The sequence below is a fragment of the Scylla paramamosain genome, chromosome 13 (genome assembly GCF_035594125.1).
Source record: "Scylla paramamosain isolate STU-SP2022 chromosome 13, ASM3559412v1, whole genome shotgun sequence".
Taxonomy (NCBI): domain Eukaryota; kingdom Metazoa; phylum Arthropoda; class Malacostraca; order Decapoda; family Portunidae; genus Scylla; species Scylla paramamosain.
Genome location: NC_087163.1, coordinates 6,951,641 through 6,968,606, shown reverse-complemented (window position 1 = coordinate 6,968,606; position 16,966 = coordinate 6,951,641). Strand labels below are relative to the sequence as shown.

Below are 16,966 nucleotides of genomic sequence, written 5' to 3'. Positions count from 1 at the left end.
ATATAAAATTAGAAAGAGTACAAAGAGCAGTCACTAAGATGGTCCCAGAGTTGAGTAAGTCAACCTATGAATAGAGATTAAAAATGTTGGAAATTCCTAACCTTGAAAATAGGAGAGAGAGAGGAGATTCAATAAACATCTATAGAATGATAAATGATATGGAAAATGTGGACAAAGAATGTTTTATAAACTTAAACACACAGAGTACAAGGGGACACAGTAGGAAGTTGAAGAAAGTTAACTGTAGAACAGACATAAAGAAATATAGTTTTCCTCACAGAAGTGTGAACAAATGGAATGAACTCAGTGAAGACGTCAATGCTGTAACTGTCCATGCTTTTAAGACCAAACTGGATAGATATAGAGATGGGATGCTCTGAGATTACTCCCCTCCCATAAACCACAACTAGGTAAATACATTGGAACCTTGATTTATGAACGCCTCTCATCATGAACAAATTGGTTCATGAACTAGTTTTGTGGACAAATTTTAGCTTGGTTCACAAATGGTGCTTTGGGATACAAATGCACATCACCCACAATCCACCGAACATCATAATCAGTTGTACATTGGCATGCTTGGCATAAACATTGTTCTTGAGAGTGATTTTTTTTTTCTTCCCTCCCTTTTTGTATTATTTTAGCCCACATTATACCACCTAAAAAGGAGAAAAGTGTTAGATGTCACCATCAGCTCAGTCTCTTGGCTCAAAGAGCCTGGATTATTCTTTCAACTATCATAAATTACAGTACCTTACCAGTAACAAATGGGGTTGCTAAAGATGAAAATTCGCTATATCCAGAGAGAGAGAGAGAGAGAGAGAGAGAGAGAGAGAGAGAGAGAGAGATGAGTTGTAGTTGTGTGTCAGCCAGTGACCTGGACAACTGCTGATGACTCTCTCTCTCTCTCTCTCTCTCTCTCTCTCTCTCTCTCTCTCTCTCTCTCTCTCTCTCTCTCTCTCTTTCTGTTAATTTATCTGAGAAAGAGAGAAAAATACTCAAACAAGTAAAAATACCATATTTCTGAAACTGAAACAGATTAATTGTATTTACATTAATTTCAATGGAAAAATTGTTTTGGTTCACGAACAATTTGGTTTGCGAACCAAGGCCTGGAACAGATTAAATTCGTGAACTGAGGTTGTACTGTAATATTTTCTTTTTAGTGAGTTGGCTTCGTGGCCGCAGTGTTGATGGAGAGGGAAAGATGGGTTCATGCACAAGTGAGCATGTGGAGCTGCCACCAGTTTTGGCTCGGAAACTTGGACCCACACCTCACACTATTTCTCATGGTTTGGCCAGTGGACTAGCTCGGCCAAGGCTTGTCACAAAGCCTGGAGCTGGGTAAGGATATCCAACTGTATAATATATCTTGTAATATTATAATTAGACATCTTGTAATATTATAATTAGACATTGTACTCTTTAAAGTCTGTGTAACTATATGGTATGATGTAGTTTGTAAAATTTTTTATTTGGGTATTTTTCTAATTTCAGTGTGAGAAATATTTATGTAAATATACAGGCTGACTGTCACTAATCTGGCATCATTGGATCCTTAGGGTGCCAGATTAGTGATTTTGCTGGATTACAGAGAAATTAAGTTAGAATGCTCCTAACCACCTCATCCTACCTTTAACTAAAATATCCCATAAATCAGTATAAGTTCAACCTTGTCTTTTATGGATAATGTTAAGTTTTTGTGCTTTACACAAGAAGCATTTCGTTTATTCACTGGAGCCATGGCTAGAGCTTTGATAATATCTTGATAAAAACAAATTGGAATGGCCTTTCTGTGTTTGGAAGTGATGCCAGCTGATTATGCAGCAAGTACAGTAGCAACAAAAAATTTTAAATTGTTATGCTGAAATAAGTGTGAGATAAGTGATGGAACAAGATTAGTAATTGCTGAATTAGTGAGGATCAGCCTGTATTGTATATCCTTTAAAACCAGAATAATAATAACTTTATATTGTCTTACTTATTTCCCCAAGGCCCATGAGTGCAAGACTTATTCAGGCTCGGAACAGGATGGAGTATCACATGTGTAAATTTGTACTGGGAAGGAATAAGAAAAAATTCATAGGTTATGATGAGACTCCAGGTAAGATTAAAAGTACAGTTATTGGTACCATTTTGATTAAAAAGATATGGAATGCCCTGTTTGTTATATGTTTTCATTATTGATTATTGTAAGTCAGTTAGTGTAGTATATAGATAAATGTATTTCAAGAGATGACTGAGTTAATTTTCTTAACATGATAGAAAGTGGTTTCTGTAATTAACTCAAGACAAGCATTCTCTCCCTGTGGCAGATCCAAGTAGAAGGAATAGTCTGACTGAGGAAGGTGCAGTACGAGAGACAAGTGTAGTGCTAATGAGAGAAAGGAAACTAGTTCCATTGGATCTTGTGAGGAATGGAATGCTGCGTTTCAAATTTTTACTTGAAACTTGCCAGCCAGGCTCACTCCCTGATCCACAGCTTATGGCTGCAGTGTTAGATCTGGTAACTAGACTCCTTGTAATTTTTTCAGTTAAAGGAAAAACTCATCCTAAGATAAATAACTGAGAACTTAGAGATAATATAGTTACTAGGTATTGGTTTTCTACAGCCTGGAGCTCCAGTCGTAGCCCGTGCTTCCTTCCTTTTGGAAGTGTCTCACTTTGTCCATCGATGTAACCGTGGGGCTTGGCCAGCTTGGATCAAAATGTCCCTTCCCATGTACAGACCTTCAGTGCCTCATGGCAGGGCACCACCCTCTGGGGCAAGAAGAATGTACATCCTTCAACGAGCTGCTGGCAGAATGTTTTATCAATGGGCTGAGGTCAGTTGAAAACTGTAGATGTGTTATATAGTTATGATCTACAAAACATTGTTTTAGGTTCATATTGAATTGCATCTTATACTATACACAATTTGCCACTTGAAGTAATATTCATTATAGAAGATCAAAGAAAACAGGATCTTAGATATAACCAGTTTATAATGGGACAATGTTTGAAAGCCTGAAATTTTCTCAACACAGATTTCAAAGCATGTAACTTTCTCGTCAGTTTCATCTAACTTGAGATTAGTATGATGATGCACTCTGAAATGTAGAGTATCATTTTAAATTATATAGTTGTTAATATTTATGAAAATTTAATGGAATCACATTTTCCAAAATAATATAATGGGGGAGCAGGCTTTAGGAACCCGTCTGGAAGAGATGTTGGAGGAATCAGGACCCACAGTGGAAGAGGTGGTGGCCACTGTCAGTGATGAGGAGGCCAGACGTAACCTAAGAACCAGTGATGAAGAAGAGGATTTTCTGGATGAAGGTACAGAAAAATTGTAATTGACAAAAATTTATGCATTATTAGAATTTAATCAAATAGTTGTTGATATTATTAGTTCATCATATCAACTGTGGTTATTTTATGCTCCAGTGAGTGTAAACAGAGGTGGAGCAGATTGCCCCACAGCCTTGAAGTTGGTAGCAGTGCAGGTGTTGTTGGAGATCACTGCTTTTCTGCGAGAAACTTATCGAAATTTACCTAAATATACAAGGTATGCACATATCGTTACATTGATAATGAAAAGAAGTGTTTATTGCATGGGAGGAATGTCTCCAAAGTCACTAATATTGTGGGTAGCCTCTTATTCTATGGAAAACCTCCTCTCAACCTTATTTGTTCAAGTTATTTATTTCCCAGCATAACATTGAATGGTTCCTTTATTCATATAGTTTTCACGCACATGCCTCCAGTAAACTGTATTGCTTTCTAAATTGTTACTACATGAAGCAATGAGTGTGTTATATATACATGTATTAAAGAACCTCTTATTTAGAACTATTAATATTTGAAGAAGGTTGCCCACTATATTCTTGCTTGTATTTCATTATTAGTTTTGTAATGTTCTAGTAATACTGAATTTCTTTTTACTAAAGTTTTTTTTTCTTCACAGCAGGATGTCAGTGCGAGGTGAGAGGCCCTCAGCTTGGGGACCTCATTATGGGGTACTTGGAGTTGGAAGAGATCCAATAAGGAGGGAATCTATGGCTCTTTCTTCAATGGGCTACTCTCACCCTTCAGCTCAAAGCCTTCAAAGTATTGGTGATGCCCATCCAGGTATGATCAACAGGTTGAGTTTGGTATGTAGCATGCACTGTTAACTATGACTTTTCCTTGATTATTACCCTGATTTTTTATAACATCTAAGAAATAATTAGTTGGTATTTTTTGCAGCTGGGTTTACTGGGGAGCGCAAGATCAGCTTCGCCCCGCATGATCCAGACAATGTAAGCGTTGACAGCTCCAACACCACAGTTACGGTACAGGTTTGAATCACACAATCACCTTGTTACCTCGTCAGGTGTAGCTAACACTCCTCCCATCCTCCATCTTCGTGGTCCAGCTCCAGCTGTCTTTTGTGCTTAGTTGGAGTAAGAATCTACTTGCTCCAAAAAATTTGTGCATCTTGGTTGAATACTTTCTTCTTTTCTCTTTTTCCCTCTGTGTTCATCATGGAATTGCATGTCTAATGTGTATTTGTTGCTTGCTTTGTTTCAGTGATTGACTTTTGTAAGGTGACATCTTACATGTTTTGCAAGAACTGGTTATTTGCTGCAGTATCCCAAATGTTTAAGAAAGTCTACAATGAATTAATTTTCTATGAAATTAGTTTAATATTTTGAAATATGAGAACTATCATTCATATCCTAAAAATGAAAGTTCATGTGTTCCTGAAGTTTATCATAGAAAAGTATCATCCCAGTACTTCTGGTATCCTAAATTGTAATTAGAGACTAGTTTAACTTCAAAGAATATTGGAAATATGTTGGAAAGATTTTCAATATGAATTTATTTCAACTTTTAATACAGAAGCATAGATATCTGAAACACTTAATAGACAAGAGGTCTTTGCTATCTGTCTCTATATAAAAGTTCACATTCTCTTAGCTGAAGACCTTAGAATCAGAATCTTTTTTGGATTTCATGATTTTTTTTTTAAATTGGGATAGAAGTTTTTTAGTGTAGATTGTAAAATTTTTTAGATAAAATATTACAGGGGGACTGGATAGCTTGGTGGCTGAGTGCTTTGCTCATGGCTCCAAGGTCACGAATTTGTGCCTCAATCCATGCTGTTACTGAGTGGGAGTAGGTAATCTCCTAGTGGGAATTCTTGAATCCTTCAAATATAGTTAAAAAATAAAACTGTACATAATGTACTCTGAATGTAGTTTTACACTGCAAAAAGAGAGAGAGAGAGAGAGAGAGAGAGAGAGAGAGAGAGAGAGAGAGAGAGAGAGAATATGCCCATAGAGAAAACCACCAATAGGAGGTATCAAAAACTGGTAAATTGTCACACATGGCAACTCACATGCCCTGAAGATGCTATGCCCAGTTTTTGAACCATTGACATTCAAACAATAACAGTCAGGCACAGTGAGGAGAGATGTTTCTACCACATTTTCCAACCTGTTCCTACTTGCTGAAATTCTCATTTCATCGCCCATATTAAAATGGGTCTTGGCGAGCTTAATGACATGAAGTGTTGTGATGGCATTTGTTTGAGAGAGGCTCAATAATTGTGAGACTGGAAGGAAGATAGAAAGATCAGAGGCAGCCATTACACAGGTGGGTGGCAAAGGCTGCACTAGTGCTTGGAGCATCTGTCACTCCCAAGAGAAAAGACTCTGGGCAAAAAAGGAAGACAAATATAGTAAAACCTCCATAATCCGAACTTTATGGGACAAGGTGGACAAAAAAGGAAGACAAATATAGTAAAACTTCCATAATCCGAACTTTATGGGACAAGGTGGCCGATGGTTTATCCGAAGGTTCAGTTTATTTGACAATACACGTTTTTGGCCAGTTTCTATAGACATGCATGTTTATTGTTATTTACAGTATATTTGTTAGCATATTATAAGCACATTATAAACCCCAAGATAGATATTTACAGCATATTTTGTAATCCCAAAGAAGTCTTGGAGGCCATCATGAAGTTAGGGGTGGCAGAGAGAAACAGGTGGTCACTGAACAGTGAGCACGTGTATTCAAGCTGAGTCTTTCAATGTAACTGAGGCGCAGTCACAGTGTTGTCAGATGAAGTTTTGTTGGTGCACCAGTTATTTACATAAGCTGACCTAAAGTTTGATTTATCTGACAAATGTTTGGTCAGCTGGCCGTTTTCTTGCATAAACTAACCTAAAGTTAAAATTATATGAAATTTGTTCAGAAGGGGTTTGGCATGTTTGGTCTGCTGGCTGGTTTTTCACATAGACTGACCAAAGTTCGATTTATATGGAAATTGTTCGGTTGCCACAAGGATGTTCGGGTTATCCAATATTCAGCTTATTCAGGTTCGATTTAGGAAGGTTTTATTGTACAAGAATACTAAGTTGATTGGACATATTCCTTGTAAAAATTGGATCGCTTCTCCCTCTTTCTCTCAATCAGAAGAGGTTTGTGAGTTGCAATGTGACAGGGAATGACAGCTGTTCCAAGCACTAGTACAGCTTTTGTCACCCTTGTAATGGCTGCTTCTGATCTTCCTGTCTTCTAATCCCTCTCAAACAAACATGATCACAACACTTTTTCTTTGTTAAGTTTGCCAGGATCCATTACAATGTAAGGAGAAATAAATGTGAGCAATGAAACAAGAAGGTTGCAGCATAGGGGAAATGGGCAGGAGATCGCAAGAAAGATGTCTTCCCTCACTGTGCCTAACAGTTACTGTCAATGACTAAAGAAACTGAGCATAGTATCTTCAGGGCATGTGAGTTGCCATACATAAGACTTTGCAACTTTTTGATACCTCCCATGGCAGTAAATCAAGCATTGCAGTTGTGGTCTATGGGCACACTGCCATGTTTACACTTTGTCGATCTTCATTTGTGGTGGAACCTTCCTATTACTTTGTGGAATTTTCATGTATGACATGTCATGTCACTTTTTCAACTGGAATTTTAGATAAAGGATTCTTAGCCTGTACCAGGCCAGCAGTCCCACACAAGGTGACCCAAACTAAGCACCACACACTCACACATTATTCACATTCCTATAACTGTTACTCCATGGTGAAAATGGAAAGATTTAATCCTAGCTGAAGAATAGTAGATATGGAGATATGACGCTAATGACATAGTTCTTCCCCAATACGTCAATGCAACAAGTTAATATACGCAACACTGATTATTGCCTTAGTGTGTCAGGGATGATTGTGCATGCATAGATTATTTAGTATTTCACTTGTACAAGCATGAAGTGTTTGCAGTGTTTTTGAAGTAAGTACAATGGTACCTTGGTATACGTCCACTTTGGAATAAGTCCAACTTGGTATATGTCTCGTTTAGGCATGAAAAATTTGCTTGGTATACTACCTTTGTTTGGAATACAACTCCTATGCTAGAATTTGTATGGGTCAAAATGATTCCTCACACTGCGTGCTACACTTGTTTACCTCTCTTGAGACAAAGTCAGGACCGCCCACGCCCGTTGCTAACATTCAGTGAACAATCCTCACTATAACTAAATTTTCACATGATTATGTGTTTTCTGCATAAATTTTTAATAAATTCATTAACCATGAATTCTAAGAAAGTTAATGACTCTCCTTCCAAACAATAACATCTCCCTTCTCAGCACCATCCTAGTAGACACTTGACTCTTCCCAGCAAGGTAAAGTGAGGTTAAATTTTCAATTTCATATAATTGCTTTTGTATTTACCATATTTGATGGCATAAATAATGCACCTTTTTTCATAAAAGTGGCACAGAAAATCACCCTGCATCTTATATGCAAATGTGAGGCCTCATGTAGATTTAATTTTGAAATTTACGTCACTAGTACACCAGAAAATTTACACCATCGTATTATAAGCAAGGGTGCTCTGTCATATTTTTCAACCATAATATTATGTAAGGAAATGATGAAAATGAAAATGTGGCCCTATTCAGTGGTGCACCAAGTGTATTGTTGACATCTTGGCAACTAGGCTGTGTTTTTCATCTCAACTCTGACTAGGCCACTACTTCTGTTTTATTACTGCAGTCATGTAGGGTATTTTTACTATTGTGATTGATTGCTTTTTGTTCAGCTGTCACTAGCTTGCTTTAAACATTACATGCTTAAATACATAAAAAAGACTTTTTTCCTGAATATGTCCTGTTGAAATGCCCTGCATCTTATATGCCATCAAATACAGTATGTATTTTAGTATTAAGCAGTGTTTAAATTATTTTATACAATCCCATCAATGTACTGTATAATATACCAATAACAGTATGATTTTTTTTCATGGGAATGGATTAATCATTTTCCCTTTATTTCTTATGAGACAAATTTATTTGGTATACATCCTGTTTGGTATAAATTGAAGGATCTGGAATGGATTAAGGATGTATACTGAGGTACCACTATATATATACTGTGTACCTTCTATATAATGAACCTTCTTCTATTGAGTTTCAGATTTAATGAATCCTCAGCTTTGTGAACATGCACCTCACTTAACACTTAATGAATCAACAGCCAATAGATGCAACAGCCGATTAGACTGACAGTCTGAGTCCTATGAGTCCTTATTGCTAAGTTTCCATTTTACATTAGAATATCTTAAATTTGAGTTATTAGACACTTCTTTGATAGTGTTTATATGTGTGCATGAAATGCTTGGATAACAAAATATGCATCACTAAACACTGCCCTTTTATAAGGATTGCAATATTTCCTTCACCATAGTTCAGCTAGTCTCCTGATAGTGATACAGAGAGTTTATTAGAAATATACAGGACCTGCAAATGCAACACTGTGCTCTCTGTCAATGAATACCAGTGTGGAAAATTCATTAATATATATTCTCCAATACTTGAAGATTTTCATTGATACTAATCAACTACATGGTTGTGAAGGGATGCATGGAGGTGTTAACCAATCATTTGGATTGGAAAGAGGGCTGGGAATGTTGCTTCTGTCTTTTATGAAGTCTTTATCCTAAGAATACTTCATGTATTGAGATAATGGTGTATTTATAAAAAATAGAATAAATAAATAAACAAGTAAATGTATACCTACTTTTATTAGCTTTGCTGTATTGATTTTGATATCTTTAACAAATTTTAATTGCATTCTCTGCATTTTACTTATATATTTTTTTTTTAAAGTTCATGCACTTGCATCCACTGAACTTAAATAAATAGGTGTGAATGACATGGTATAATTTTTTAAGATTAGAAACTGACAATCCAAAAAGCAGACCCATGGGTTAAAGTAACTGCTATTCTAACGCCTATAAGCATTGCTTATAGGCCAGATAATGACAGTTGTGTTCCTTCACAGAGTGGACAGTATTGTGAGGAAGATCGTAGACGGCCTGTGCAATCCAGCCGAAGTCATCACTTGTTCAAGAAAGGCAGCAGTCATAATTCTTCTTTTAAAAGAAGATCCTTCAAACTCAATAGGAGATCAAAAGAAGCAGATTCAGATTGTAAGTTATTACTAATGATGTGAACAATCCAATAATAATTTTTTTTCTGTCTTTTATTTTTTTTATGTAAATTACATGTTGAAAACTTTTAAGGTTTTTAGGTTTTCACTTTTCTAGCTGATGAATACGAATGATACTTTTCCACAGCCATCAAGAGGTCTGACAGCATAAGATCTAGAAGGAAAGTGTCAGCTGTAAGTGAGCGTTCAGACACATCAGAGCACTTAGAACAAGAAGTAAGTCTCCCCTAACCAATGGTAGTATAACTTAGAAAAGGGATATATTATCTTTAGAAAAGGGATATATTATCTTTCATTATTATGTAAAATACTTGATAAAATAAAATGTTCATGAATATGTACTCTTAGTAAAAAATCAATTCCTGCTTTGCTTTTTATTTAGCTCTAATCCTCTGCAATATAAACCTTATAACTGAATGTGTATTAAAGTTTTGTTTGCATGTTTTTTAGCAAATTTTCTTCTTCTAAAGGTGTCTGGTGAGGAAAGTCCTGGAGTCATGAGCAATGAGGATCTGCCTGACAGTCCCACTGATGCAGACATTGATGAAGAGTCCCTCACCACCAACATGCCATGGCTCAAGGTCCAGTTACTAAAGTTTGTGATGATTAAACAATGAAAGTCATGCCTATTTTACCTTTTCATTAGATTTTCAACCTTGTCTATTTATCATTTGTGGTGTACTTAAATCATGCTAGTGGATGAATAATAATGTCATAGAATCTTGAGGCATGTTAAATATGTGAAATGTCTTTCAATAAGCACAAAATTTGCAGTTTTTATTCAAATTGTCATTTGTTCTGTAGGTTGTGGTACAGATCTCTTCCCTGTATAACATGACCTGCACACACCAAAACTTTTGCCATCCTTACTGCTACAAAAGGAACATGCGAGCCTGCAGGAGACTCATATATGCTGTTAGAAAGGTAGAGTCTTTGATGGTAACATTGGCAATAGTATATTGTGATTAATAAATGTGTACTTGTTAAGGCAATATATATATATATATATATATATATATATATATATATATATATATATATATATATATATATATATATATATATATATATATATATATATATATATATATATATATATATATATATATATATATATATATATATATATATTTTTTTTTTTTTTTTTTTTAGATGTATGGTGAAGAGTTTGAAGAACAGGAGGAGGAGGCTATTGTAGGATGCCTGGGAGAACAGGACAGCAAGAAGGATAAGAAGACAGGAAGGAAGGCTTCTGAACAGGGTCATGGGTCTCCATTGAAGAGGAAGGAAAGTTTTGCACGCCGTGACAAGTAAGTTGTTAAAATAGAAGAATTGAGTAATAGTTCTTGTAGTCACTAGTCCTTGTTTTCTTGATTAGTAAAATAAATTACTTGCTAATTAGAATTAACATTTGTAAGTAATATCACTCTTTTCCCTTCTTATTCTCATTTACTGCTCTTTTGTTTGTTTTTCAATTCCATGTACCTTGTGTAAAAGATGTTTGGTGGATAGAACAGGTTAAGGAAGATTAGAAAAAATAGAGATTCATGCAGTAAAGCACCACAGAGAAATGTACTAGACTGAACAAGAAATATAAAGAAATGGGAATATTTAAAATGTAAATGGTGAGAGGATGATGCATGTGATAAAAGTGATCAAAGAGAACAAATGAAGACTTTGAAAAGTGACTTAGTGATGAATATAAGGGCAGTAAAATGCTTTTTTTTAGGAGGTTAAAGCTGAGAGAGAGAAAGAAGAATAAATGTAAACAATGAATATGGTAAAATAATGTGCATGGAAGGAGGTTAAGATAGTGTGTGAAAGATAGAAGAGATATTTTGAGACTTTAATGTGTGTTTTGTATTCTTTTTTTTTTTCAGAATTGATCGCAGTGTTGATATTTCTGATGTACTTTCCAAACTGGGTCATCACCAAGGCTCTGCTGTTCACCTGTCCAAGGATACTATTGACACAGATGGTGTGTATTTTTTTAATATTTTTTTATTTTTTATTATTTTTTTTCATTGATAGCACCCAAGGGAAAAAAATGTATAAAAAGTCTGCCCTTCATGCTGTTCCCAAAAATAAAATATTATTAAATAAGTAAATAATTAATATATATATATATATATATATATATATATATATATATATATATATATATATATATATATATATATATATATATATATATATATATATATATATATATATATATATATATATATATATATATACACTGGCCGCCAATGAAAGCGGCGCGTGTTATTTTTGTGTTAGTGGCGCGTGTTGTTTTTGTGTTTTTTCGTACCATGCATACCATTAAATTTGCCTTAATCATCTATTACTATCATTAAAAATATAATTTCTTTACCTTACCTAATATTTTGTGCTGTTTCCCTTCCTCTTTATGACAGATTCCAACCGACGTGGTACAGAATCTGCTAGTTTTTCCAGATATGTAGGTGACAGTTCTCCCCACACTTGCACGACCGCCTGCTTGAGCTTCGCTACACTGCTCGTGTCCAGATCCTGGAGCTTCTTTTTCATCATACTCCACACATTTTCAATCGGGTTTAGGTCTGGACTGTTTGCTGGCCAACTTTCAAAATAATTAAGTTCACACATGCCAAACCATTCCCTTACAATGTTGGCCGTATGGCATGACGCACCGTCCTGCATGAAGGTTTCACCGTTACACTTGTCGAAGCACTCTTCAAGATTGTCATGCAGCAGGTCAAGATATGTTTCTGTGTTCATTGACACTCCTTTGTCAAGCATAACTAAGTTGCCAACACCAAAGTAGCTGAAACACCCCCACACCATCACAGAGGAGGGATGCTTAACTGCGTTTACAGTGTCCGAGTTTCTTGGTCGGCGTACTCTTTTGTGTGGTGTTCCTGTCACATAGAACATGCTCTCATCTGACCACACTACTCTTCTCCACTTCTCTAATGGCCAGTCTTTATGGTCCTGAGCAAATCTGACTCTTTTAGCTTTGTGGGCGGGTGTAAGCAGTGGTTTCTTTGCAGCACGGTAACTTTTCATGTCGAGGTCCTCCAGTGTCCGCCGCTGTATTGTCCTTATGGAGACATGTGTCAGCAGATCAGGGTAATTTTGTTTAATTTCTCTTCCTGTGAGGAATGGCGAGACACTTAGCTGACGCTTAATCAGTGTCAGTGTCCTCTTTGATAAAATACGGCTGCGTCCAGGGGCAGTTTTCTTCACTGGTGCTAATTTTCCGGTATTGTCTCTGCATCGCTTCAACCAGCGTTGTACTGTTCTTAGTGGGAGTCCTGTCTCCTTTGAAATATGCTTAGAGCCAAAACCACCCTTCCGGAGTGAGTCAATAAGGGCTATATTGACTGGGGATATTTGATGTTTACGTGCCATTGACACTTAAGTTTCCACACCAATATGAAAGAGAACGAAGAAAACTGACACACTGTGCGGGGGAGCGGGGTAAGCGAGTGTACTTCCTTACGTGAGCAAGTGACAACTGAGTGATAATTTTTTGAAGTGTGACGGTTGATAGATGTTTAAAGAGCCGGCCTATGTTGCCACTTCTAGATATTAGCCACATTCTTTTCAAATGAGCTACAGTTCTTCCCGCGCTATGAGATACGGGTTTGTTTATAATGCGCGCCACTTTCATTGGCGGCTGGGTGTATATATATATATATATATATATATATATATATATATATATATATATATATATATATATATATATATATATATATATATATATATATATATATATATATATATACATACATACATACATACATACATACATACATACATACATACATACATACATACATACATACATACATACATACATACAATGAAACCTTGGTTACTGAACATCTCCCTTTTCAAACAAATTGTTTTTTTAATAAATTTTTAGTCATTATTGCTTCAGTTGCAATACCATAATTTGGTTCTAGAACAAAGTTACTTGATTTCAAATATTAAAAAAAATAACAAAAGTTGCCATTTATTATTAATTTACAGTTTCTGTAAATATTTACTTTGTTTTTATGTATCTGAAGGAGAGAGACAAAGTGTAAGACAGTAATTCAGTCTTTGAAATAATGTAAATGTGATCCCATTGAAAAGCCTCGATCCAAACAAGCAGTTTTTTGGCACTCAGGAGTAATCCCAAGCCACCTGTGGCTCTCTCAGTGATCCCTAATGCCATCATTACTGCACAGTTGCATTTTTTCAGTAGCTTTTCCCAACAGTAAGATGTCCAAGTGTTATGACCACCAGCATTTCTATTGTAAGTGGGTTGCTCCTCTCTTTGTCACTGTGTAAGGCTTCCCTCACTAGATCAGTGACAAATAAAATACCTACATAGTCTAAAAACTATCTTCTGATGAGTTCTGTCACAAAGTTCATTCAATACATCCTTTCTGGATAAATAATTTGTGAGCTCTAGATATTGTGAAGCAATCATCTTGGCTGTGGGAGAGAGTGTCATAAGCCACTACAACAGCATAGACTGGTGTCTGGGAACAGATTAATTTTATATTAATTCCTATGAGAAAATATTTTCAGAATTCAAACATTTCAGATTTTGAACGGCATTCAGGAATGAGTTAAGTTCAAGAACTGAAGTTTCACTGTATATATATATAGCAATATAGCACCCACTGTATATATATATATATATATATATATATATATATATATATATATATATATATATATATATATATATATATATATATATATATATATATATATATATATATATATATATATATATATATATATATTAATTTATTAATTAATTAATTTTTTTATTTATTATATAATTATTTATTTATTTATTTTTTTTTTTTATTTATTTATTTATTTATTTATTTATTATTTTTTTGTCATTACATAATTTCAAAAACTATTTCAATACTGTTTTTGGTAGGTTGTGTTCTTATATTAAGTGTATATTTTTTTTCAGGTGATGGTAAAGATATGTCCAAGGATATCGCAAACAAAAAGGAAGATAAGAAGCATCCAAAGAAAGGTGACACACCCATCATGAAGTACATAAAGACTCAGGTATCATGTTCATGTACATACTGTTAGGTGGTATTCTAGATTTTTTTATTTCTTTCCATTATTTGTCATACTTGTAAAAATAAATGAAGCATTGTAGAATTATATATACAGTAGGGTGTGCAACAATGCACAGTTGTTATAACCTACATCTGCAATACTGCACTGAAATTTTAATAAATATTTAATTGGAATAACGAACCAAAACTGGCAAGACAAACTTACCTTTTGTGCAAGTACTGGAATTTTAATTAAAATTTAATCAGAATAACAAATTAAAAACTTGCAAGACTAACTCACCAGCTGTGCGAGCCGCTTCTCACCTATCTGCCAACTGTCCCTTCCTCCCTTTTTTCTTTTCCTCTGCCTTCTTTTGTCTTGTCTCAAACCTCCATCCTTGTTACTTCCTTCACCTCTTATCTGTCAGAGATAAGGGACAAGGGAGTGATACCTCTCTCTCTCTCTCTCTCTCTCTCTCTCTCTCTCTCTCTCTCTCTCTCTCTCTCTCTCTCTCTCTCTCTCTCTCTCTCTCTGGCATTCATTTTATGTCTTTTTTGCTTCATCCTTTCTCACTCTCACTCAAATGTGTAATTCATATATGTAATTCCATTTTCATTCTCGATTGGCCTTATTCTATTTACCAATCCTTAGGATTCTTCTTACTTTCACACACACACACACACACACACACACACACAGTTGGAAAGAAGAGAGAGAACAAGAGAAGATAGATATGACAGAAATAATAAGAAAACAGCAAGAAGAACGTGATAAAGAGATGGCGAAAAAAGTAGTGAAAATCATTAAGGAAAAAGATAACATAGTAAGGGATACGGTACAAAAAAAGATGTGCCTGATGGTGTTTGGGGATAAAGAGAACACCATATCAAATAAAGTTCTAAGAGAAAGAGAAGAATTACAAAGAGCAAAAGAAATCATTGGGAAAATTGTAGAAGGAGATGAAACGGATATACAAATAGAAGAAGTGTACAGGATTGGGAAATATTCAGAAGGGGGGAAACGTCCCATGAAAATAAGACTTAATACCCAAGCGGCAGCCGAATACATCCTGAGAAGAACGAGTTTGTTAAGAAAGATAGAGGGTATGAAGGATATATATATATAAGAAGAGAAATGAATGAGGAGGAAAGAAACAAGGTGAAAGAGTTAAAAGAGGAGGCCAAGACAAAAAACGAAGAGAGAACACAGGAACAGGCAGAAAGATATATATGGAGAGTGATAGACATGAAAATGAGGAAATGGTGGTTAAAGAATGCGGAGCAAGAAGTAAGACAACAAAGAGAGAACACAAAAGAAATGGGTCCACAATAAATAAAATTAAAGCTATGTATACAAACATAGACGGATTAGTGTCCAGCCTAAGGGAACTAAGAGATTATTTACATGAAAAGAAACCAGAAGTGGCATGCATTACGGAAACAAAACTAACAAGGGAGATTAATGTTGAATTTGAAGAAGAAGGATACAACATATGGAGAAGAGATAGAAAGAATAAGGGAGGAGGAGGAGTGATGATTCTAGTAAGAAAAAACATCTTGATAGAAACAGTGGAATATGGTGAAGGGAGGTCAGAAACATTGAGTGTGGAGATCAAGATCCAAGGACAAGAAAGCAGAAAAATTATTGTTGCATACATGCCTCCAAAGACCAACACTTGGGTGACTGATGATTATAAGCACATGCAAAGCGAGTTCATAAAAAGTATAGATGACATGCTAAAGATAAGAAACAAGGTGTTACTAGTAGGAGATTTTAATAGCAAAGAGATAAACTGGGGGGAGATGGAGGTGACAGGGATTGCCAGTACATGGAGTGAAGAATTTTTACAGACTATGATGGTAAACACGATGGATCAATGGGTGAAAGAAAATACTAGGTACAGAGGGGAAGATGAACCATCGCTACTAGACTTGGTTTTTACAAAAAAGCCAGAAAATGAACCAAGTATAGAATATTTGTGTCCAGTGGGAAAAAGTGATCATGTGAAGATGGAGATAGAGATCAAAGAAGAAGTGCCAAAATTCAATGAGGAATATAAAAATGAGAGAAAAAATTATGCTAAGGCAGACTTTACAGGGTTAAAGAAATTCTACGGAGAGCTTGATTGGAATAATTTATTAAGAGGTATGGAGGTGCAGAAAAAATATGAAGTGTTTTTAAGCAAGTTTAGAGAAGGTGTTGAAAGATATGTGCCAAGATATAAGGTAAAAGAAAATAAGAAAGTGTGGTTTAATGCAAAGTGTGCAGAGGCAAAAAAGAAAAAGGAGAGGGGTTGGAAAAAAATGAGGAAACAATGGAATGAGATAAATAGAGAAGAATACAGGACAGCTAGAAATGATTATGTTAAAATAAGAAGAGAAGAAGAAAGAAATTTTGAAAGAG

At 35.2% G+C, this 16,966-nt stretch overlaps 1 protein-coding gene across 16 annotated transcripts in view; it reads left to right on the top strand.

The window, feature by feature from the left end:
* Window positions 1-16,966, top strand: part of LOC135106387 (protein unc-80 homolog) — a 172,762-nt gene that overhangs the window by 100,239 nt on the left and 55,557 nt on the right. For 14 of the 16 annotated variants that reach the window (XM_064015354.1, XM_064015364.1, XM_064015356.1 and 11 more), the window contains 15 exons: window positions 1,167-1,344; window positions 1,995-2,104; window positions 2,316-2,506; window positions 2,613-2,825; window positions 3,186-3,321; window positions 3,430-3,550; window positions 3,950-4,113; window positions 4,231-4,322; window positions 9,329-9,476; window positions 9,624-9,712; window positions 9,967-10,077; window positions 10,301-10,420; window positions 10,649-10,806; window positions 11,377-11,474; window positions 14,466-14,566. In XM_064015354.1, coding sequence (XP_063871424.1) covers window positions 1,167-1,344; window positions 1,995-2,104; window positions 2,316-2,506; window positions 2,613-2,825; window positions 3,186-3,321; window positions 3,430-3,550; window positions 3,950-4,113; window positions 4,231-4,322; window positions 9,329-9,476; window positions 9,624-9,712; window positions 9,967-10,077; window positions 10,301-10,420; window positions 10,649-10,806; window positions 11,377-11,474; window positions 14,466-14,566 — 2,030 coding nt within the window. The remainder of the gene's footprint in view (window positions 1-1,166; window positions 1,345-1,994; window positions 2,105-2,315; window positions 2,507-2,612; window positions 2,826-3,185; window positions 3,322-3,429; window positions 3,551-3,949; window positions 4,114-4,230; window positions 4,323-9,328; window positions 9,477-9,623; window positions 9,713-9,966; window positions 10,078-10,300; window positions 10,421-10,648; window positions 10,807-11,376; window positions 11,475-14,465; window positions 14,567-16,966) is intronic. The other 2 variants (XM_064015352.1, XM_064015353.1) reach the window with 2 other exon arrangements.